Source organism: Caretta caretta, chromosome 5 (genome assembly GCF_965140235.1).
Source record: "Caretta caretta isolate rCarCar2 chromosome 5, rCarCar1.hap1, whole genome shotgun sequence".
Classification (NCBI taxonomy): domain Eukaryota; kingdom Metazoa; phylum Chordata; order Testudines; family Cheloniidae; genus Caretta; species Caretta caretta.
Window position 1 is genome coordinate 51,800,135 of NC_134210.1, and position 25,771 is coordinate 51,825,905.

General features: G+C 39.8%; 1 protein-coding gene across 2 annotated transcripts in view; it reads right to left on the minus strand.

The window, feature by feature from the left end:
- DHFR (dihydrofolate reductase) overlaps positions 1 to 25,771 on the minus strand; it is a 72,816-nt gene that overhangs the window by 17,432 nt on the left and 29,613 nt on the right. The window contains exons 5-6 of one of the 2 annotated variants that reach the window (XM_048850058.2): positions 16,293 to 16,408; positions 15,453 to 15,497 (exon numbers count right to left, since the gene is read on the minus strand). In XM_048850058.2, coding sequence (XP_048706015.2) covers positions 15,453 to 15,497; positions 16,293 to 16,408 — 161 coding nt within the window. Of the gene's footprint in view, positions 1 to 15,349; positions 15,498 to 16,292; positions 16,409 to 25,771 lie in introns of those variants that run through there. The other variant, XM_048850062.2, reaches the window with a different exon arrangement.

A 25,771-nucleotide genomic window follows, 5' to 3' on the forward strand; every position in this document is an offset into this window, starting at 1 on the left:
AAGAGTATATATTTTTGCAATGCTCCTGAGTCCATCTCCCTTCCTCTTTCCACTTTTATAGTACGTGAAATTATGGCTCACAGCTCACGTGTTAGACCATTGTGTAACAGATGGGTGGTTATTGTTTTGCTGGAATACGCTTGAAATAAAATGCTTAAGTGAATTAAGTAAATTGCTAACAAGTCAGCTGAGAAATAGAATTTAACTCTTCTAGCATCAGATATATTCACTTGTTAGTTATTTGAAATTGTGACTGTCATTGGTAATGGTTCTCATGTAGTCCATTGGTTCAATGATGACATTTTCATGCTCTCTCTCTTTGTGGATTCTGGAGTGACTCTGAAGTCCAAAGCATGAGGCACATGCTCATGAGCAGATCAGGAAGACAAAGTCATTGGTGAGCATCTTGGTAGCTTTAGCAGTAGTATGACACTTTTTCTCTTGCAGCTAACAATCAATTATTTCTGTCTTCTTCAAAGGCTTGGAAAGTTGAGTGTTGTGTGTTGCCATGCTGATCTATTTGACACAGCCTTCTCGAGATCATCTGATTTTATTGCACCAAAGTGTGTGCTGTTCTTGATGCTGTACTTGTAGTGCTTTCTGGGGCGGCCTTGATTCCGATATCCTTGTGCCAATTCTCCATAGACAATTTTTCTGGGGAGTCAATATTCAGGCATCCTAATGATGTGACCAACCCAGCGTAGTTGGGCTTTTATTAGCATGGCTTGTGGCATTTGACTTTTGGAGAACCTCCGGTTGGTAATTTTGTCTTGCCAGTGGATCCCCATAATGGCGCGCAGAGATAGATAGCATATGAAAGCCCTCTAGTTGTTTGATATGCCATTTATATGGTGTGCAGGACTCTCAGTTGTAGAGGAGAGATGTAAGCACAAAAGCATTATAAAGTTTTATTTTTGTTAAGAGGGTAACATTATGGGATTTCAAGACTTTTCTACATAGCTTGCCTAGTGACTGAGACAATTTCTGTATCCTGTTTGTGATCTTTGTCAAGAGATCCATCATTAGAGATGCTGCTGCCGAGATAGGTAAAATTATCAACTTGCTTTAGTTGGATTCCATTAATCCATTAATGGATATGCTAGGAGACATGGCATGGAGTGGTGAAGATGACTGATACAACACCACAGTTTTCTCCAGGCTGATTGTGAGACCAAACAATTTTGATGTTTCAGTGAAGTGATCTATGATGCGCTAGAGATCTCCCCCGTGTGTGCTAGGAGGGCACAATCATCCACAAAGAGTGCTTTTCTTATTAGTAGTTCTGTTACTTTTGTTTTTGCTTTAAGCCTCATAAGATTGTAGACTGAACCGTTGTGTCTGTATCTGATGTATATGCCTCTGTTGAACCTGTTTGTAGCATGGTTGAGAACCGTAGTGAAAAAGAGGTTAAAGAGTACAGGGGCAAGGACACAACCTTGTTTGACGCCATTTGAAATGGGAAAGGAGTCTGTGAGATCTCCATTAAAAAGTACCTGACCTTGCATCCCCTTGTGAATAAACGAATGACCTTTACCAGTTTTGGTGGGCAACCAAGTTTGCTGAGGTTTTGTTAAAGAGAGAAATACAAATGAAAACTGGAGTTACAGTAAGAATCCGCAGAAGAGCCCAGAGCTGGCATGCTATTTCTTTGTCTCAGATGTTTCATTCTACTGTGCTGTCAGATAATTTTTTGATATGGTTTTACTCCTCTACCTGAAGCTTGAAATACCTTGTGTTTTCTACTCAAGGGTTGTTGGAGTATTTTTTTCGGTCATGTCAAAAGACTAACTTTTAAAAAATTTACTACTGCACTTCTGATAATACTTTTATGGGAAAGGCCTATACAATTTAACAAATATTATAATCTTCAAAACAAATGTTCATAAGAAGCAGAGAAAAGAGTTAAAATAACAACAGTGTATATGCCTCTGGTCTCACCTGAACTTAATCCTTTCCTGGTAAATTTTGGTAAGCACCCCTTAGTTCAGCTTTTATCTCTGGGCTGGGAGAAACAGACAGCTGTCCTGAGGTTTCTCTCCATCTCTCAGAGCAGCAATTACCTACTCATACCCTTTCTCTAAAGAAGGGCACTTCCTCTGCAAAACTTTTGTTGTTCAGGGTTGTTAAACCCCGCCCTCAATGACAAAAGTTTTATCATCGAAAAGCACCGGTGTGAACAGTACTTTGTCGGCAGGAGTGCTTTCCTGCCGGTAAAGCCGCTGCCGCTGTTTGTGGGGGTGGAAGTTTTTTGTCGGCAGGAGAGCTCTCTCCTGCTGACAAACAGCAGCTACACTGCACGGCCTTTAGCGGCACGGCTGTAGCAGCACAGCTGTGTCACTAAAGCTGCGTAGTGTAGCCGTAGCCTTAGTGTTCTTTTATTTTAGGCTCTGGCCTTGAAAAAACAGACTGTTAACCTGGTTGGAGACAGACAGATAGGCATATACCAATTAGTAGGTCACTCATGGTCTCTTAAGGACCCCTGGTATTGTCCCTGGAGATGCCTTATCTGTCATTGTTTTGTTTCCATTTTGTTCTCCTCTAACAACCTCATTAGATTTAACTTCATGGAGTCATACAGAATAACATCAAGGAGGTGAATGGAGTGTATATAACAGTGATACAAAATACAGATCTCTCCCTCATTCTCCACAAATACTTTATGGAGGCCTATTGTTAGAGTTTGCCTGATGTTGCTCATGAGGGCAGTCTGATCATGGCAGTGCATTAAAACACTGACCCACAAAAAAAGTTATTTAAAATGTTATTTAAATTTCCATTTTTGATGCAAAAGGTGCCCCACAACTCAATTCTAAATTTTTAATAGAAACAGGCAAGTTACAGTAATGTCAATGGTAGTCTTTTTTCACATATAGTGCAGACCCTCTGGTTTTAGGTGTCTTGCTAGCACTTACTATTCTTTTATATTTAATTTTTAACACGTTTAGAACACTTTGTTCTCAAGAAAGCATGAATGAGGGGGATTAAATTATATCTGTACTATACTTTCCTTAGTGACTGGTAATTATTCTGTCACTCACCATGCTACGCTATTCATTGCACTTGCATAGAGCTGAGGAAAAAGCCCCACATTTTCCCATGTATTAGAACACAATTAAAATCTATGGCTTCTTACAGCATCATGTAGTAATCCAGAGAATAATATAAAAGAGTAAACTGTGAGAAAGTTGTATTTTGGATAAGTTATATTTTCTTCAAGCAACAAAATAAAAAACTGTCTCCCATTTTGATGGAGTGGGAGAATTATCGGAGTAAGGGCCTGCTTAAGCGTACCTGACAAATGTGGCAATTGTATCCTATTGCTCTTTGGACAAAGCAGTAAAATGTAGCTACAGGTACAACTTGAAGAATGTCCTGTGTAAATTCCGACTATGGACTATATTTTCAAAAGAGACTATTGAATTTTGGATATCTTGATTTTTTTTTTCTGCACAATTTTAGACATCTTAAAAAGCCCTGATTTTAGAAAATACTGAGTACCTACTATCTAAAAATAAAACCTGTCCAAGAAGTGGGCAACTTATCTATTCTCTGAACATGGTTCCTGAACAGACAGACCCACATTTACCCATTCACCTTCTCTGAGCAGTTAAGTGGAGAAATTTGTAGGAGACTATTCTGTCCTTCATTGTGATAGGCATTCACTTTGGACTCCATTTCATCACATACAGACCAGTTCTTCCCCTTTCATTATTGTAAGTTATTTACATCAAATTTTTATTCATGAATGGAGGAAGGTTCAGAGTTGTAGAAAATTATTTATGTTAACTACAAATCATTTAACATTTTCTGTACAACTTTTACTCTGGTGATGTTCATGTTGGGTCTCTCCCACATAGAATCATAGAATATCAGGGTTGGAAGGGACCCCAGAAGGTCATCTAGTCCAACCCCCTGCTCGAAGCAGGACCAATTCCCAGTTAAATCATCCCAGCCAGGGCTTTGTCAAGCCTGACCTTAAAAACCTCTAAGGAAGGAGATTCTACCACCTCCCTAGGTAACGCATTCCAGTGTTTCACCACCCTCTTAGTGAAAAAGTTTTTCCTAATATCCAATCTAAACCTCCCCCACTGCAGCTTGAGACCATTACTCCTCGTTCTGTCATCTGCTACCATTGAGAACAGTCTAGAGCCATCCTCTTTGGAACCCCCTTTCAGGTAGTTGAAAGCAGCTATCAAATCCCCCCTCATTCTTCTCTTCTGCAGGCTAAATTGTATGCCATACCTGGGATGGATGAGGAAGATGGTGTTCCAATCACAAAAGATAAAAATCCTATCTCTTAAAAGCCCTAAAAATAGTTTGCCACCATACATAGCTTGAGACTTGTTAGTTTCTTGGTTGAATGTATGAAATTATTCTAGCTATAACATTTTGCTTATCTGTTCTCAGATTGATTAGCCAATATTTCTCTCTGGGTGTAGCAGGATGGCAGTAAGACTTATATAGGCCTTTTGGAAGAAGTGTGTTAAAGACTGACTCAAAATGAGAAAGGCAGATCAGGTCTGGATGTTCCAAGCTGTATGGAACAAGGCCTGGAGATGAGTGAGAGAAGTCACGAAGGATTCAGTTGGTTATGTTGGTTAAGCAGAGTGAAGGGGGTCAAGGAGACAAGGGAAGATAGAGGCAGAAGCAAGGATAAGTGGGGCCTTGAAGGCTAAGAAAAGGAGCTTCAATTTGATACAAAGTGAAGGGGAAGCCAGTGAGGGGAAGGAAAGAGGGGCTAGACGTAGTCAGAAAAGTGGGTCATATTATTTTTCAGCAGCATTTTGAGTAGACTAAACAGGTGTGCCAAAGTGAGTCTTCTGTGCCAGAAAGGAGGAGATTGCAGTAATGAAAGATCTGAAGTAAAATTTATACTTTGTTTGCAATGTGTAACATGGTCTTTGATGTTGGAGAATGGTTGGCTAGGACCCCGGTGACCTACAGTTTGAACATTTGTTTAAAAATAATGAAAATGCAAATTTGTCATATTTTTTCCACAGCACATTGTTCCAACAGCATAGAGTGGCAGTTATTTGAGGTACTGTTGAGTACTCACAGTTACAGTGCATTATAAAAGGAAGTGGTACTCGTTCTAAATTGAAATGAACAAGGCAGATGTAAAAATTATTAAAATTCAGTTCACAGGAAGGGTACATTTTCATAAACAATATATATCCCTCCTCCCACAAGGTTAAATAAAGAAGTATGATCAAAAGATCCCTTATTTTACTAATTTAATCTGTTGGTGCATCTAATTTTCCATCAGCAAGAAAAAAAAAATCACCAAAATAACAAATTAAAAATGCTTGTTGAGAACAGCAGAAAACGCTGCATAGGACAACACACCACACACGAAACATTAGCAGCATAACAATGAGGGAGGATAGTCAAATGGTTTCTATTCTCAGCTCTGTTATTGATTTACCTTGTGAGTTTGGGCAATGAATTAACCTCTATATCTCAGTCTATAAAATGGAGACACCTTATAGAGCTGTTGTGAGTCTGAGTTTGGAGAGCATACAGAGGGGTTCCCTAATATCAAAGGTGCTACCCAAGTATACTATTTTTTATTAAAACAGCTTTATATACCTCTCCCTCAGCTCATATAATTCGCTTCAGTTGGTGTAGAATTGGGGCCAGTGATTTTATCAGAACAGCTGTTAGCACAGGCAGTGCAATAAGCTGTGACAAAATGTACATCACTGTCCGTACATTCAATGATTAAGGTCAAGAATCTGACTTCTTTAAGATAGAAGTTTTTAATGAAATACTAGTCATTATCTGAAGCTATCTGTATTTATAGTACTCTGATTGTAACATTCTTTAAGGGGATGGTTGTTAATTAAAATACAAAATTTTTCAAGTTAGGGAACTGATTTTTGAGGAGATGTTGTCCTCTTAGGAGTTCTAATGGTGAAGTCAGTCAATGTACAGTAGCAGACATTAAACTCAGCATTTACAACCAAATGCCAGATAGTTATCACACTTACTTCCCAGAGTGAGTTTAGGGGTGAAAACGTGGTATCTTTCTAACACTCTTCAGTAAACTAGCTTTTTCATGATGACCACTATACACTTATCACTGGATGGTCACTGGGAGGTAGAGTTAAGAAACGGGGGAAGATAAGTGCACCCACACATTGTCAGAATATACTACTGAAAGCACAAGGGAAGTTTCTAGAACATGTTGCAAGTCTAATCGATAATTAAATAATTAAAGTAAGCTTCCTACAGTTCACTAATTCTTTATTCGCTGACTAAGCAACACCACACACTTTAAATAATACTGTACATGTTAGTTATAAAGGGGATCTATTTTCACTTTTTGTTTGCATTTGCTCCAAAGCTATCAAGACATAATTAAAATGGTACACTGATTAGTTCAAAATGGAAATGTGCTCTTTTAATAGTTGATAATTATGTACTTTCAGTCCCCAGAGTAGTAGAATACACAATGTTTTTCTACAACGAATTTTACCCAAGCTCTCAAAAGGGATGCTGTTTTGGTTAGAAAACCATATTCAGTTCTACGTCTACACTGCAAGTTTGGAATGTGATTCCCCTGCTCATGTAAATATACTTGTGCTAGCTCTCGTCAAGCTAGCGTGAGTGTAAATGTCTGTCTAGACACAGTAGCACTGGTAGTTCCAGCGGAAGTACAGCTGAGCTGTGCTGAGTACATACCTGTCTGAAACTGGTGGGTAAGTGCTTGACATGGCTCAGCCATCCCCCCTGTTGCTGCTACCAGTGCTACCATGGCTATACTGCTATTTTTACTTATGCTAGCTTGATGAAAGCTAGCATGTGTGTCTGTGAGCAGGGGATTCAGAGAAAGCCTTAGTTGTACTGAGTGTTCAGACCTGAATACTTTTAAATGACTTTTAAAAGAATGACTACCTTTCCTTAAGCAGGACCAAATATGTTCTTCAAGAGATGATGTGGTGGGAGTACCAGAGACTCCACATCAACAGCAATTCTGGAGAGAGCTCTGTAGTACTAGTTGTAGCTTGTTACAAGTTCCGGACCCCAAAAGACCCTCTCTAATTTAGATTGCCTGTACCAGGTTTGGAACAAAGATTTGTGGATATCTCTCAATCCTAGCCAATGGGGAAGTGCCTTGTAAATCATAAAAACTCTCCTACAGATCTATGAATAAGGCTGATCCAGCAGAAAGTTATATTTTGTTCACAATGGTCTGGACATAGGTTACAGTGCATCGGCCTGCTGCTGCTGGAGATATCGGTCTTCTGGAGCCACTCTGGCTCACATGCGTTGGACCTGCCCCAGGATACAATCCTTCTGAGTAGAAGTAGATTGAAAGATTAATATAATCATAGACTCATAGGACTAGAAGGGACCTTGAGAGGTTATCTAGTCTAGTCCCCTGCACTCATGGCAGGACTACATTATCTAGACCAGTGGTGGGCAACCTGCAGCCTGTACGGATGGTCAACGTAAACAAACTATCTTGCGGCCTGCCAGCGGATTACCCTGATGGGCTGCAAGTTGCCCACCATTTATATAGACCATTCCTGAGCAGTGTTTGTCTAACCTGCTCTTTAAAATCTCCAATGATAGAGATTCCACAACCTCCCTAGGCATATAATGGATATCACCTTAAAAATTACTTCCCAGAACTGTTTTGGGATATATCCCACCATCTTGGAAACTCTCCAACTCATGGAAAGTTTGGTTCTCTATAGCAGTGCTTGTAGCACACAGCTGACCTGGCAGATGAAAACTAGGCAATGTTTCGGAGAACAGGGACCTCAGACAAATTTGAGAAGATTTGAGCTTATTTGTTAGAAACCTTTAATTCCTAGCAGATGGAAACTGAGATGTCATTCTCTTTTTCCCCAAACCTTTTTCCTTCCTCTCCTTTCCCTCCCTTCCTATTCCTTTGTCTTTTTATTCTTTTGTCTTTTTTCTGTTCTCTCCTTATTTTTTTGGGAAAAAAAATCAAATAAAGACTCTTTCCACTTCATTTTTTCTGATTCATATGGAGAAGAAATCTGATGTCCAAGTTACTTGTGAGCAATCCGTTACATTGAGAAAAAACAGGACTGGGGTGAAAAGCCATTCAGTTTTTTTGTCAGTCTTGTAGCTAAGAAAATAATTGTTCATGGTAAATGTTCAGAACACCTGTCTTAAGAAATGATTTCCACACAGTGAATTTCTTAAAATATCTGGGAATGAACATTAAAACATTGAAAAATTAAATACTCTGTGTATATACTGTCATTTAAAAAAATCCTGGTTCATTAGGGCATGAATATGGTGGAAATTGCTTTTGAAGTGGAATTTTTAATTAAATAGAGTAATGAAATGGTCTCACATATGAGAATTGGACATTAGCCTCATTTGCCTACCACCCTGAAATGTTCTTGGTATTCAGTCCTCTTGTAACAAACATACATAAATGTAACAATATACACAACAAAGCATAACCCCTTGCCCTTCCCTCATGGAGCCAATATTCTATTCCAATATTGATCTTAAATACCTTATGTAGTACAGCTGAGCAAAAACAGCTCTCAAGGTGTACCATTAACAGTGAAGAAACAGCTAATATCATTCTGTATTTAAGAATTAAGGGCCAGGTTGTGTCACACTCACTTGTGTTATGTAGTACCTGACGATGCAAGGAATCCCCTTTGTTTCTTTCTGTATTAAGGCAGTGTATTCATGAGTCTGATTTTGTCTCGAGTACCCTCAAGTTTCACCTCACTTAAAAACTACTTGCTTACAAAATCAGGCATAAAAATACAAAAGTGGCACATTGTTATTGAAAAATTGCTTACTTTCTCATTTGTACCATATAATTATAAATAAATTGGAATATAAATATTGTAGTTATATTTCAGTGTATAGTACATAGAGCAGTTTAAATAAGTCATTATCGGTATGAAATTTTAGTTTGTACTGAGTTCGCTAGTACTTTTTACGTAGCTTGTTGTAAAACTAGGCAAATATCTAGATGAATTGATGTACCCCTGGAAGAGCTCTGTGTACCCCCAGGGGTACGTGTAACCCTGGTTGAGAACCACTGTATTAAGGTACTATTCAGCATGAATAAGGAATGGCACAATCTGGCCCTAAAACTACTTTTTAAAAAATCCATTCATAAGTCATAGGTTCGTTACCAAATTTTTCATATGTAGTAAGTTAAACATTAAACTCGAGACCGTGGGCATTTTCTACATGGTTTAAGTCAGATGAATAATTGCCAAAATGTTAATTCTGCAGTCATGCATTCAGTGCTAATTTCTTAGCTCATTCTGTAGATCTACATGAGCTATACTGGCTCAACCTAAGAATATGAAAATGTAATTGTTAACATGTTGGCCTGTGGGCAAATCTGATACAGTTTTTAGTAGTTTCTGAACTTAAACACATGGGAAAGAAAGCTGAGGAATACGACCATTTCTTCAGTTTCATGCACAGTAGTCCAGTAAGACACACCAAACTGGCTTGATTTTTAAGGTGTTGAACACTCAGAACTCCTGCTGAACTCAGTGCAAATTGTGGTGCTCAGCCTCTCTGGAAAGTGAGGCAGAATGTTTTCCAGTTTCTTAAAATGCATTTAGTCACAATCTTAAAAACAAAACTGAATAATTCCCATAGATTTGTACTATCTGTGGTGAATTTTCTTATAGCGCATAGGAAGAAAATGAAAAGTTAAAAATGGCCACAATAAAACTTTCATCTCTTGATTTGCTTATTACAAAGATGGTTTTTTTCCCCTCAGCTTGCTGTCACTAGAATAAAACTGCTTATCATTTGCTTCTGATAGTGTTGCTAATGTTATTTTAGTACAGGGGTGGGCAAACTTTTTGGCTTGAGGGCCACATCTGGGTATGGAAATTGTGGCGGGTCATGAATGCTCACGAAATTGGGGGTTGGGGTGCGGGAGGGGGTGAAGGCTTTGGCTGGGGGTGCGCACTGTGGTGTGGAGCAGGAAATGAGGAGTTCAGAGTGCGGAAGGGGGCTCCAGTGTGGGGCAGGGGATTGGGGTGCAGGAGGGGGTAAGGGCTCCAGCTAGAGGTGCAGGCTCTGGGGTGAAGCTGAGGGGTTTGCTGTATAGGAGGGTGCTCCGGCTGGGATTGAGGGGTTTGGAGGCCAAGAAGGGGATTGGGGCAGGGGAGGAGGTTCAGGGGTGCAGGCTCCAGGAAGTGCTTATCTCAAGCAGCTCTTGGAAGCAGGGGCATGTTCCCCCTCCAGCTCCTATATGGAGGTGTGGCACTGGCCAGGTGTCTCTGCGCACTGCCCCATCTGCAGGCACCACCCCGCAGCTCCCATTGGCTGCAGTTCCCAGCCAATGGGAGTTGCAGAGCTGGTGTTTGGAGCAGGGGCAGTGTGCGGAGCTCCCTGCTTGCCCCTATGCCTAGGAGTCAGAGGGGGGGATATGCCACTGCTTCTGGGAGCCACACAGAGCCACGGCATGCGTGGAGTGGGGCAAGCTCCTGACCCCGCACCCCAGCTGGAGCGGGGCAAGACCCCAACCCCACTCCCCAGCAGGAGCTCGAGGGCCAGATTAGAAGGTGGGCTGGGCCGTGGTTTGCCCACCCCTGTACTAGTAGATACCTGCAATAACTACTTTATCTTTCACAGACCTGACTAAATGTGCAATCTTCAGTGTCAGCTGAAATAAATATAAGGCAGTTAAATAAAGGCAAGTAAAATGTTCCATGTCCTATTGGAGTAAAAGTAAATTTGCCAGGCAACTCACTGCTAAGAAATTATCATAGTTGAATAGAGCCCAGTTTCACTCCATTTCCATCTTTTTAGCACTTGAACTTGAGTAAATGAAGAGAGGCTTGATCACAAATTCCAATTTCTGAAATTTGCTGGTTGACTGCATATTTAGGAGCCAAATTCTGTCCTAGTTAGGTCCTTGCACTCCCATTAACTTCAGTGAATTTGGTCCTGTGTCTTCATTGGTGGACTTCAAGAACTTAGGGTCTGATCCTGATTCCAATGTAAGTTTATGGCAAATCTGATTTGCCATAAAATCACTTGTCCTATTTAAGTGGATGCTGGATTAGACTCCTGAGCATAACCACCTTTGGTTTCTTTCATGTGTTCAGTCTGGATTTGTGCTCTTTATGTTCACGCTCCAGTCCTAATTCTGGTTCATCACAATCTCTGCATAGCTTTTGAATTTCCAAAATTAAGTGGAGCAGCATGAATATGGCCCAGAACAGTGCTACTCAAAGTGGTGGTCCGGTCCGTGAGCCATCAGCTGCAGGTCTGCGCGCACACTGGAAAAAAAATATTGCCGGTCCCCTACATCAGATAGCTTGAGAAGCACTGGCCTAGAAGAATCCAATGCAACTTTTCAGACAAATCTCAACTGCTAATAACCTTTGTATTATTGTTATGTTTGACAAAATAAGTTACTGGGCTGAAATTAAAGGCAAATCTCAATCAATCTATGGGGAACCTCAGAGTAACTTAATATTAAGAATATGTAAACTACATTAATTTTGGCTGCCTCAAAAGGGGCAGGCTTGCATCTACTTAATGTGTAACTTACATTCCACTCCTTGCACATCACAGCTAGCTTAAACTCATGTGCTAAAGGAAACTAAAATGGTTTATATCACATATCATTGGGCAGATGGAGATGTTTAACAAGAAAAATAAACCAACAGAGTGTGAGTTAAAGATAATAACTATACCTTCTTTCAGCTCCTTGGTGTGTAAATATACAATTTTAAAATCCCTCATACCTAATCAAAAGGTGATCATTTTACTTTGGTTCTGATGGATTTTAATCAAACACAAAATACACAAAAAACCCCATGTTGGCCAAGAAGGGGTTAACGAGAGCCCTCTGGGCTCAAATCAACCCTGCCATGCTACAAGTGCAGAAGGTGTCAGGCCTGGAGATTGGAGCTAAAAGGGGAGAACCTAGCTCAGTTGGTGGCTGACAAGGAAGGGAAGATGATCTTCAGCTCCTACTTGATGAGAAAAGCCTGTAAACTAAGCCAAGATTACTGCCAGTCAGGGCCTCCTTGAGGGAAGGTAGGCCTGAAGCAGGGAGCCTGGATCCATGTTGGCTAGAAAAGACAGCCCATGCATAGAAAAACTGCGTCCATTCAAGGGCTGAGACAGATTAACCTTCTTTTGAGTTTGCTATATTTGTTCTGGAACTCTGATACACTGAAGTGTCATGCCTTCCAGGTTGACTTAGCCAGATGGCTAAGTCACCGCAGCACTGGACCATGTCAGAGGTGGCTACTGACCACTGAAGACCTGGAGAGAATCTAAGGGTGAGTAATGCCATACCAAGTCACAAAGGGGTGCTGTGGATGCTGATATTGCCTTAAAGGGATATTACTTTTGCAATAATATAATCCATTATATAGCATCCAAAACTATTTTTAGGGACCATTAAGGTTGCAGCACAATGCACCCCATTCACCCCAAACCTTTAAAGTATGGAAATTAGTAGTTAAGGCAGAACACTTATGAATGTGAAAAGAAATGCACATCACCTATAATACTGATAACACATTTCAGTGCTGCATTAGATGTTCATTTCCATCTCCAACAAATACCCAAAAGCATACGTGCCTCAATTTCAAACCTATACTCTAATGCAAAGTGACCGTGTGGTTTTATATCACTTATACCAACAGACCACCACATCTGACTGTTATTCATTCCATGCACCTGCGAGGTCATTTTGCCTTAACATTACTAGGTCACTACTGTTGGTGAGGGAGTCTCCCTTTCTATCCCCATCTCTGTCTTGTTTGCACTGTGGTAGACTTGTCATCAGAATTCAGTGGGTCTGACTTGGCATGCAGGCATCCTGCTAGAAAATATTCTGTAAACAAACACTGCTGATATATAACACGTGCTAGAAATTTGCACACGCGGCGCAACGATGTGGCCAAAGGACAGAGACCAGAGTACTTTAAATCTGACAAAAAGGTACAAAGAAAAGACAAACAAGTGGGAAAAATTGTCCGAACTCTTATCCTCTGTATCAATTCATTTTTATCAAGCCACCATGAAAATTCAAATAGTACTCAAAGTTTATATTCTTTGTTTTGGTTTTTGCCATTTTTGCCACAATATATTCTAATAAATCCCATGAACCACATCAATTTTAGAAGATGTAGAAAGGTGCTGCTGTACTACCATAATATTCAGTATATGCAGTAAAATGCACTAATGGCAATCCTGCTCCCACAGAAGTCAATGGTATTAGGGTTGGCCTTAACCGTACTGTAGTGCAATGTTAACAGTCCTAGAATATTAAGGCATAACACACTATTGTCTGGCTATGTATGTTGAATACAATAAGCAGAGTCCCATTATGTGCAGAGACAACACAAAGGCTATCTATGCAGAATCCTTCCTGAGGTTGTTTCCTGAGGCCTCTAGCTTCCATATCACTATGAATTATTAAGTAAGCATGCTTGTGTTTTCTCAGCACGTTATGCTTTCAGTCTTAAATTACCCACTTCCCACCACCACACCTTTAAGTTATGTAATGTACATAATCAAGCTCAGAAATTTTGACTTCATAACACTGATCTTTTTGATTCAATAGGTTCTCAAAGTTTTAATACTTGTACTTTTAAAACACAATTCAAGTCTTCCAGAATAAATGACCAGTTAAACTAGGTTGGGTTCTGTTTAGCACCTACCTGCTTCCTTTATTCTGTTTGTCACCTAACTGAAGGGTATGCTATTTTTTATTTAAGATCTAATTCTACACTATCTGTGATGTTCCTTGCTTAGAGCTTGGTCTTTCAGCATAAGGGCACTCAGCAGCTTAAAAGTAATAATTTCACTGAATGGGAGGTAAGGGCACTCAAGCTGCGCAGGCAGCACTTAGTACATTGCAGGATGTGCTTATATTCAGATCTGCAACTAATGGTCTAATTTTAAGAGGTTCTGAAGTGCTGTCTTCAATCCCTGTTAAAGTCAGTGAGTTGCAACACCTCAGCATCTCTCAGCACCACACAAGAGCAGCCTTTATATTTTTAAAAAACTGAAATTGCATTTTGGAAATGTGGCCTATTTAGTTTTTTTCTCCTGATTCTCATGCATGGGGAAAAAAATTCTAGTGATAGCTCAGGAAAGGAATTATGGGGGGTGCTTTGACCATAACTTGATTTTTCATGCTCATGTTTTAAAGTTCTGAAAAATACTATCCAACTTTGTTATGACAGATTAGATACTTCCTTATCAACACTGATTTTTCTATCTTGGCACATGTCATTCTGTTTAGCATATTTTTACTCCAGAATATCCCCAGCTAATAGATAAAAAAATGTAATTGAACCATCGGGCTTCTGGCTTATAAAAATTATACTCAACTACACAAACCAAGGCTGTATTTTTCCACTCAGGTTTTTGGTAACTACATAAACCATGAGTGAAAAGAATGGTGTATACATTGATTATGTTGAGTTTATATGTAAGTTTATATGATATTTTGTATTAGGCAACTTCAGATTAGTTTCTGGAACCCATCCTGGTTTTGGTATGTAAATTCTCTTTTCATACTCAAGTTTTGTCAGTTCTGTTCTACAGATCTCCTATTAAGGAATGTTCACCTACATTAAAGATTTGTCACCTTGGAGAACAGAGGTCTCAAATTCATTTCTGAACTCGCTACCTTTATGGTAAGATCCTATTTACCAAGGAACCTATATGGTACTTGGAACCGAAATCACAAACACAAATGCTATCTCTAGAGGTAACAGGACCTGAGCTGAAGTCCACTGAAGTCAATGGTAGTCTTTCCATAGACTCCAGTGGGTTTTGGATCTGGCTTTTACTTAGCATTCCTTACTCAGGCAAAAAACTCTCATTAACTTCAGAGTAAGGAGGGTTGAACAGGATCCCTAATTGTCTTCTGCCAGACACATATCTACAGTATATATCTTACGATGGAATTATCTACTACTATAACTTTTCAGTTTCTCCTCTGCTGATGAATGCTGATTCACTGAGGTGACTTTTTTGTGTGTGGAGTTTTGAATGGACCAGTTTGCCAAAAGGGTTAAGATTGTCTACCTCTTGAAGCACCATTCAAGTAAGATATGGCTATGGCAGAAAGCATCCCTCTCCATACCAGAAGGTTTTTAAACAGAAAGTATATTTGTTTAGTGTGTAATATAGCACCGTGGCTGCCATTAAAAAAGTTAAAATTTACTTTTAGTTACTACACAAGGTAGGAGATACCACAGTTATTTCCCTATGCTTTGGGCCAGATCAAAGCCCCTTGAGGTCAATGGGAGTCTTTCCATTAACTTGAATGTGCTTTCGATCAGCTGCCTAGACTCAGAAAGAATTGTGGTTTCTCTGGTAACTGTACAAAATGTATAAATAATAAAACTTTAATGTATGTTGACAGTATGCATTAGCGCAATAAACCTCAAATTAACTATGTCTAAACAGTTTTTTCATACACTTCATATTTGTACCGGATGCCATTCTCTTCCTGGACATCAGCAGGGACTCCTGGATATCTGGGGAGGAGAGGAAAAAAAAACCCAAACCCCATAATTTAACAGACTATCATCTGCAACACTTCTAACAAACTGGAAAAGTCTGAAAACCAAAACACCATCCATAACATGGGAATGCTGATTACATTTCAATTTTTTAGCAAGTGATTTTATTAGTAGCAGAATTATTGGATTTAGCAGCTGATAAATTCGAGATGCTGCATCCCAACTGCATTGCTAGCTCCAGCATCAGCAGTATTTGAGCTTCAACCAGTTCCCTGCCCCTCCAAACAGTCCAGATAGATCAATCTTAAAGAACCACATTTGTGCCTGTGGACAGGATTTGGGTTAGGAGCAAAACTTCAGTTATAGCTTGAGCTAATGTGGAAGAGAAGACAAGCCCTTAGAGACAACTGTAGGGTGTTTCTGTCAAATGGGGTGAAACAAATTAAGGTTCTAATTCTGCAAAGATTTACACATCTGTGTAACTTTACATAGGTGAGCATTAGGCTTACATTTTTGGCTATAGGACTGGAGCCTTAATTTGTTTTACTACATTGGACAAGGACTCCATTAATTAATTCTTTTGAATTAAACTACTTTTCCCTTTAATACATGGCATATTCTTTCTGGGCCATAATATTCAAATAAAAAAAAATTCTGGAAAATTTACATAGCAGAAAATGAGAGCAGAATATGGCCCTAAATGACATTAAAAAATAATTCAAAGTTGATTCTGAAGTCTTTCATTTTTCTGCTATTTGAAGGTGAACTGTAGCCCATCATACCAGATTATTAACACATCTTGATACTTACTCTGGGAGATGTTTGTATTTCTTCAAATCAATTTCTGGAAAAAATGTGTCACTTTCAAACTCCTGCAAAATTCTTGTCACAAACAATCGCTGGTGAACTGGCTTCTCCATTGCTGCCTGAAAAACCAAAACAAAGGGTTAAAATTTTAATTCTTTCTACACCACCACAACTAGGAAAATGGAGGATTATTTTTGTCATGGAGATTTTTAATGTAGATTTTGATTGAGAATTATTTTTAGTCAAACATGTATATAAAAAAGTATCCAGTAGATTTCTCATTTCAAATGCTACTTTTCTTTGCCATTTTTCCACATTCTTGTCCTCAATATGTGCACCAAACATCCCCAGAGTAATGTCCAAAAAGAACCAAGAGATCAGAGTTTTAGAATGGCAACATTTGTCACAGTAACTGTATAGGGAACCATAAATTCTGACACTATGTATACAGATGAAATTTAAGAGTCTTCTATGTATTGTGATTATAGAAGAGGACTGGTAGTCAAGAAATGTTAGTTCTATTTCTGGCTCTATCCAGTTTAAAGTGTGATCTTGGGCAAATAATTATTTTTTTGTCCCAGTCTCATCTTTTAAATGGTGATAATACCTACTGTGACATTCTGTGCCCCCAAGGAAAAAGGCTGTACCCCATACTCACCATGGTGATATGATTATGATTTTGTTTTGTACAAAGTATGCCCTGTGAAGGTATCATTCTAAAAGTCTTAATCTGTTGAACATTATATCCTGTTAAGTTGTATGTGGTATCATGGTATATGAAGTTATAAAGTTTTGCTATGTTTGTGCTACTGAAACAGGTTGTGAGGTTGGGAACACCCACATGCAGCCTTTCAGGTACAACAATAAAAAGGCCAAACAATGTTGATGGTCTATTGAGGAAATACATACACTCACAAGGATTACTGCAGGAACTGGGTACAAAAGAAACCTCTCAGAGATAGCACTACACAATGGAGACTGTTTGACCCAGGTCACAGCAAAAGAGCTTTCCAGCAAGTTGGAAGAAGATATAAAAGAGGGGAAGTGACAACATGAAGGAACCTCACTCTCCCTACAACACAACAGCTGAAAATATTAGAGGGAAAAACTGAACTGAGGGGAAGGGTGAAGAGAGGAGGAGTACTGGTCCCAGGCAAGAAAGAAGAAAGCCCTGCCTGTGTATGAAATGTCAACAAACTGCTTGTACTATTTAACAGGGTGAGACACCGCTTGATTCAAACCCTATCTAGTATATTAGGCTTAGATTGCGATTTTGTTTTATTTCTTATGGTAATTTACTTTGATCCGTTTGCTATCACTTATAATCACTTGAAATCTATCTTTCTGTAGTTAATAAATCTGTTTTAGTTAAATATATATAAAACAGCTTGGGGAAAAATCTCAGCTCAGGAACAAGGGTTGGTGCATGTCCACTTACCTTTGTAGAAGTGGTGGACTGGGTAATAAATTCATTCTGGTCAGGTTTTTGACCAGGGCTGGACGGTATGGCCCTGGGGTCCTAGTCTGGGAAGCTGGAGGTATTTTGGCTGGAGCCTCTCTATTGTTGGTTAATGCAGTGGCTAGCCCAGCGTTCATGAACACAGCTGGGTATGGCCCCTGCCTGTGGATGTTTGGGTAAGGGCAAACTTGGAGGGCTTTGCAGCTTGTCACAGTAGCACAGTGCAAGAGGGAGTCCAGAGGTGAGACAGAGGACTCAGTGATAACCCAGTTTCAGGTGGCACCGGGTGGGTGGGTGGGCACGGCGGGAAACACATCACACCTACTTCACTTCCCTTACTTCTGCCGACAATTTAAAACAAAGTACAAGTATCTGAGACACTTATTCTTGGGTTAGTCTCCCACTTGCCAATCCCAAAACATTCAAAAATCATGAGACCTTAAAAATTATTTTATTTTGCCTTCTGATTTTTGAGTCTATAAGGTGTAGTTGGGTCACATTTTTAAACTGTTTTCTGCACCAATAAGGGTTTGAAAATAATTTTAAAAAAATACATGGAAGCTTGGATTCTCATGTAAACATTTGTCTGCAAAAGCTGGAACTTTTAGTAAACTATCAATACCACAACGTTTATGATAACAACTATGAGAGTTGGCACTAAAAAAATCTTCCCATCAAGTTGCAGTAATTAAACTTAGTGAGAGCTGGAAATCTGAAGTAGGTCCAATTGCTTTTGCTCCAGTACGGACAAAAGACAGTGCACAGCTTGCCCACTCACCCCTGCACAGCAAAACTGCACGAGTATCACTATGTATGCTGTCCACAACTGGAATCCTCTAACACTAGGGCCCTACCAAATTCACGGCCAGGAAAAACTTATCATGTACCATGAAATCTGGTCTTTTGTGTACTTTTACCATCTATTATAAAAGTACCCTATACTATAGGGTAAAAATACACAGCATTTCTCAAACTGGGGGTCTCGACCCAAAAGGAGGTCGCAAGGCTATTGTAGGGGGTCATAGTATTGCCACTCTTCTATGCTGCCTTCAGAGCTGGGCACCTGGCCAGCAGCTGTTGCTCTCCAGCCACTCAGCTCTGTAGTAATAAGGGTGGCAATACCGTGACCCCCTCCTCCCAATAGCCTTGCAACCCCCTTTTAGTTTGGGACCCCCAAGTTTGTGAAACGCTGAGTCTGAAGGGCTTTACATGTTTATATTTTGTTGTTTTTAAAATATATATGCATATTTTGTTACAACATGGTGAAATTTAAGATTTAAATATCTGAAACCATGAAATTCAAGATTTTTAAAATGCTATTACTGTGAAATTTACAAAAAAGGACCATGAATTTGGGAGGGCCCTGTCTAGCACCTAAAGATTCTATAAATTATTGGCCAATTATCTATTGCTAGAAAGCTGCTCATTCTGCCAAAACCGAAATATTTGTACACTTACTCATTCAAGTCCCCCCACTACTCTTCAAAGAACAGTCTTCTAAATCCTCCCCTACCATCTCAGCAAGCACCTTTTGAAAAGGAAATTTAAAAGCCTTTTATATTTACATGATTTGCGATTGCATCTCTGACTCATACTAACCTTTGTCTTCATCATTTTTCCCAGGAGAATGTCAAATCAATATGTTCATTCATAACAGTAAGCACTGGCAGGTTGTTTTGGGCTAACATGAATATATAACTACATTTCAAGGTCCCTTCCAGTCCTATATTTTTGTGATTCTCTCTCATGTTAAAAGGTTGCTTTTCTGCTTTGTTTAAAAAATATACTGTAAGGTTTCACCCTGTTTTCCTAAAGTATGTGAAAGGATACCATTACTCATCTAAAACCTACCACCAAAGAATACTGGAGAAATCTCAACTATTTAAACAGACATGCCTACAAAAGAAAATACAACTTTTAAACAGTAATAAATAATTCTATCTGTCCACTGTTAATATTGTAACCCCCTCCCCCAATCTGGTTTGTGGCTGAGACAAGACCACAGCAGCACTTGTCATGCTGACAGACGAGCTACACTTGTGTATGGACTGGGGTACAGATCCATTCTTACAATACTGGATCTCCGTGGCATTTAGTGCTATCAACTGGAACGAAGAGATCATGTGTATAAGAGATATTAGGGGGATTGCACTAAAATGGTTCCAATTCCTTCTCTCAGACTACACAGAGGGTCATGAGGGGGAAATTGTTATTCTACCTCCATCATCTCATTCATCCTAATACGTCTACTTGAAGCCACAAGGGGAAGTTACATCCACATGAATTCAGATGCCAGACATAAAATAAGAGAAGTAAAAAATATTTTCCAGCTATCCAAGTGTCAGGATTCATCAGCATCTGCATAAGCAGTAGCTGTCTGAAACTAACCCTACGTAAGACAAAGGTAATTCTGGTGCAAAAAAAGTAACAGTGCCACCGTAACACCACCCTCCATCAAATTTGCCTACTTTCAGATTGTTGCATACATCTGGAGCCTCAGAGTTTATAGATTATAAAGGCAGAAGGGACCATTATAATCATCCAGTCAGATCTCCTGTATTACACAGGACATAAAATTTCCATTCCTCACTGATAATGGATGTATAAATAGCTATGCTTATGAAAAAGGCACTCTTCCATCTATGCCTTCATAAGAAGGGCAAAATCTCTTATCAGATTGGCTATTGTGAACCACAAATTCATGATCTAGGAGTTTGATTGCTACAATGCAATATACCTAAGGATGGAATTGACAGCCTTAGAAAGGTTCCAAGGAGTTCAAGCTATACCAGTTCACCTGCTTAGCAACAGTGTCTATAGAGGATGCAAGAACTCAGTGCTTTGCTTTTTATACTGGCTCCCCACTAAGTAATTTAAGGTCTGAGACTTCAGTCCTGAGTTTTGAAGCCCTCTTTGTAAATGGGCCAACCAACTTCTGGATGATGTTCTTTGACAGAAGTTCTACTGGAACAATAGAATTGTCAACCACAAAAGTGTGGCCAATGAACACAGGAAACAGAGCTTTCTCTGCAGCTGTCCCATAACTGTGGATCTCACTGCTGGGATATCAGAACAAAAAAACCTCTCCACCTCAAAAACAAAATGCAAATCATACTTTTATAACCTAGTTTTTTCCCCCCACACAAAAAGCACAGAAACTAAACAAGTTTCTCTCCACACAGGGAATAGAGAGTGAGAGAGAGAAAAACAGATGCTATGTATTTCTTTTTAAAATCTGTAAAACACTCAGATATTATGGTGCTATGTGGTATAAAACCCTAGAAAGAAAAGAAAATATTCATTTTAAAATGTTAGTATGATAAGGAAAAAAGCTCTACAGTATCTGTAAAGATAGTGATGCAAGTTATTAAGCTTTTTCTTCCCCTCAAGGAAAGAAGAGCCTTATTGCATACTGAAACTTGAAGCTTGAACATTTCCTGCAGTTGACAAGAACGTCTGGGGGGGGGGGGGGAGAAGAGGAGGGAATAAGCATGGGGAAATAGTTTTACTTTGTGTAATGACCCATCCACTCCCAGTCTCTATTCAAGCCTAAATTAACTGTATCCAGTTTGCAAATTAATTCCAATTCAGCAGTCTCTCCCCCACTATTCCTCAGACATTCTTGTCAGCTGCTGGAAATGGCCCACCTTGATTATCACTACAAAAGGTGTCCCCCCCACCGCTCTCCTGCTGGTAACAGCTCACCTTAGGTGATCACTCTCGTTACAATGTGAATGGTAACACCCATTGTTTCATGTTCTCTGTGTATATAAATCTCCCCACTGTATTTTCCACTGAATGCATCCGATGAAGTGAGCTGTAGCTCATGAAAGCTTATGCTCAAATACATTTGTTAGTCTCTAAGGTGCCACAAGTACTCCTTTTCTTTTTACGAATATAGACTAACATGGCTGCTACTCTGAAACCAGTCTTTATAAGACTATCCACTTTAAGGAGAGGAAGTTACAACATAGACAAACAAGCGACTCCAGCCTTTTCATAATCATAAAACCAGAAGGGACCACTGTGATCTAATCTGACCTCCTAAATAACACAAACCATAGAAATTCCCTGAATTATTTCCTGTCTGAACGACAGCATATTTTAGAAAACTTTGATTTAAAAATTTAAAATTGCCAGTCTTTCCCCGTGCCTGAAGGAAGCCCGCCAGCAAAAAGTACTGTGTCAAAAGAACATATCAACTGCATCCTTGTCTGAAGTTCTAGCTCCTCTGAGAATCCAGAAGGCAGAGAGAGCTGAAGAGTCTGCAGATCTGTATCTTTTTCTTTTGTCTATTTTTTGTCTTTTGTTTTTATTAGCTGGGAGATAACCCAACCCTTTTATATATTTTAATCTTAGGATTTGGAAGTATGGTTACCTGTATGAGATAATATTTAAGGAATTACATATCTATACTGAAAATAATGTCGTCAAAGCCTTGGAGTTAAGGCAGGTAACCAAGAGGTGACCTCTTAAACAGGTTCCTTTCAAGCAGGAGACTGCAAATGCTTCTCTCTCTGTCATGTGTGTATTGAGCATTGTATGTCTCACATCAGAGGCCTATTTGCATACTGAGCCTGACACCTGTCGAAAGACTGCAGAAGTCGACAAGATAAGAAATTTAGCAGGGAGAGAGCAACAGCAAGAGAGGATTCTGTTTATAGAATCACAGAAGTGTAGGACTGAAAGGGATTCCATAGGTCCCAGTCCCCTGCACTCAAGGCAGGCCTACATAATAACTAGCCCATTCCTGACAGGTGTTTGTCTAACCTGTTCTTAAAAACCTCCAATGACAGATTCCATAACCTCCCTAGACAATTTGTTCCCGTGCTTAACTATACTGACAGTTAGGAAGTTTTTCCTAATGTCCAACCTAAACCACCCTTGCTGTAATTTAAGCCCATTGCTTCTTGTCCTATCCTCAAAAGGTTAATGAGAACAATTTTTCACCCTCCTCCATATTACACCTTTTATGTACTTAAACTGTTATGTCTGTGCTCAGTCTTCTCTTCTCTAGACTAAATAAATGCAATTTTTCAATCTTTCCTCATAGATCATATTTTCAGGCCTTTAATCACTTTTGTTGCTCTCCTCTGGACTTCCCCCAATTTGTCCACATCTTTCCTTCCTAGGTAGTCATTTATGAATAAGGCTATGATTATGTCATAGAATCCGTGACTTCCATTGGCTTCTGTGATATTTTCTGCCCCAAGGCTGGAGATCCCAGCTGCCCCCCACCCCACAGCTCTCAGCCCCTACCCTGATGGGGGAACCCCCTACAGCTGCCTAGCTGTGGTGGGAGGCTGGGGGACTGTGCAGCAGCCCAGCCCCTGCAGGAAAAGGAGGGACCCTGGAGCTCCCACTTGCTGCAGGTGGCAGGGAATGCCCTGGAGCTCCCTGCTGCTGCATGGGGGGTGACCCTGGAGCTCCCACTCATTGCAGCAGTTAGGGCCTCCCAGAGCCCTAACAGCGGTGAGTGCTGAGCTGAACCCACCTCCCCATTTTGTCAGGGATATTTTTAGTAAGCAGTGTCTGTGAATTTGTGTTTATTGCCCGTGACCTGTCCATGACTTTTACTAAAAATATCCATGACAAAACCTTAGCCTTATTTATGAATAAAGACAATGGATTGTGGAGGTATATCTTGGAGTACAGAAGTACACTCTGGATCCTTCACCTTGGAGATAACCTGACCGCATGTCTTGTCTTATGAAAAAGGGATTGCAGCCTGCCTGGTTGGAGAGCGCTGCTAAGCAATACCTGAGACTACCTTTTAATTAAGTCTAGGCTCCAGCATGCTTGTTATGATTTTACTTTACATGTAACCATTTGTTTCCAATATTTCTACTTGCTATGAATTGAATCTCTATCCTTTCTTAAATAATTTTTCACTTGTTTTCACTACAAACTTATTTAAGTGCTGTGTGTTAAGCAGAGCAGTGATCTGTTGTGTAACTGGTAAGCTGGTATTTACTGCTTCATTGGAAGCAGCGGATCTGTCAATACTATCGGTGTCCAGTGGAATAGGGGCTTTACATTCCAGGGAGATGATCTAAGGGCTTGAGGGTTGGAGCATGCCTATTGCTAAACTGGAGAGAGCAAGGCCTGTTTTAGACACAGAGAGGAGTGCTTATGTTGCCTGTGGCTGGTCGAGTACAGAAGTTGACCCGCTGTAGGCATAGACAAGGGCAGGTGGTAGTGAGGTGCCGCACAACCCTGGTTATTACAGTCACAATAATATCACCTCTGTTCAAGCTGGAAAAAAAGATTAACTGCCACAACAGAACAGAATTCTAAGAAGGAATCTTAACTGGCTCTGAAGTTGTAGTTTAGACATTACCTAATCTGGTTTCAGTATTAAGCTTTTAATCAGCTCTAAATCACAGATTAGACTGAGGTTGGTAAAATTCTTTCGTTTGGGTTTATAACCAAGTGGATAGTCATTTTCTTAGAATCCCATTTAGAACTTAAAGAATGATTATTTCTAGAACTACTTTGATGACTTAACTCATTTTATGATTTAATTCCATTCTGATGTTGACTAATTTTTTGATTTGACCTTGATTTGATAGCTGTGTTTTATTTTTAGTTTATTAACAACTTTGATATTTTCTTGATTTTATTTTTGGTTTAAGTGTGTTAAACAAAATTTATAAAGAAATGGAGTAACATTTCTTTCAATAAGTAACACGACTTCAGAACCTTTGAAGGACCTGCATGGCTATTAGCCAGTCAACCTATAAACTTGACCAGCTCTTCCCATTTATTCTTTCGGTCTACTGGTTAATCAATGTAGCTTGATAAACCAGTTATTTTCACTGCATAACGTGACAAACCGAAATGGGGACGTGAAAAAATTTCAGGGGAGTCACAACCAGCCTACCTCTTCCTCCATTTTAAAAATATTTTTGTTGAAAAAGCAAATCAAGAGATGAGAATTTAAACAACAAAACAGCACAAACTGATGCAGTGGTGCCTGACTGGATTGGCAGGCAGCCTGAAACAATACTATAGGTGTGGCTTGCTACGTTCTGCTCATTCAAAGCCTCATGAACTCTGCAAATTCTGCAGCTATGGAAATTGGCATTTGTCCAATATGGCACAGCATTTTTTCCCCTCAGAATTTGCTACAGCCAAGTATCTGACACTTTGATTTGCCTCCCTGCCCTGCTGGGAGCTATCTGCAGCTTTCGCTTAAGGAGACGATAACCAGAGTACAGTTTATGCTCTCTGCAATGTTCCATGCAGCAGAGTGGTCACCATCATCCTCCTTCTGCCCTTTTCTACCATTTCCCCCTCCTTCTGTGTATATGTGCTTCCAGCTTGACTTTCTTCTCCAGTGTACGCAGACCAAAGCATACACCAGAATGTACTGCAGTAGCTGACAAACTTCACAGATGTGCTACAGTAGTGGACAAAGGATTCTGGGTGTGCATACAGCCATCGAAAAGAGGGAGCACTGAGCCAAGAGGAGATCAAACATCCATCCACTGAATTCCTCAACTGAAGGCTTATGGGTTCATTAAAGCAGAATCCTTTGTTAATTCGTGGCTGTCCGGTAAATATGAAATAGTCTAACTATCAAACTTAGTATCATTATGAATAGTTAAAGCTGCCAAGCCTCATAAACAGGGAACATTGACTGCAACCTGTGTCTCAATGCAACTAATCTTATGTAGATGTCTTCTGCTGCAGCCAGTCAAGTTAAAGCAATTCCCCTCCTAGGATGCAATCAACTGATAAATTCAGGAAATGGCTGCCAGTGTTCACGATCGTTGTTCGTAGGAGTTCAGGTGAGCAGTACCACCACTTCTCTACAGAACTGAATGAAACCACAGATGTCTGCAGTCCAACTTTATCATTTTCCCTGTGTGAGTGGGAAAGATCCATACGTGAACACTTCCTATTTTTGCAGCCCACTGACAAGATGTGCTATGGGGGGGGATAGAGGGGAGAATATCTGAAGCTTTCTAGCAATCTGTTTTTGCAGCTGAGTTAGGGTGGCATTTCTGCACTGGTATTT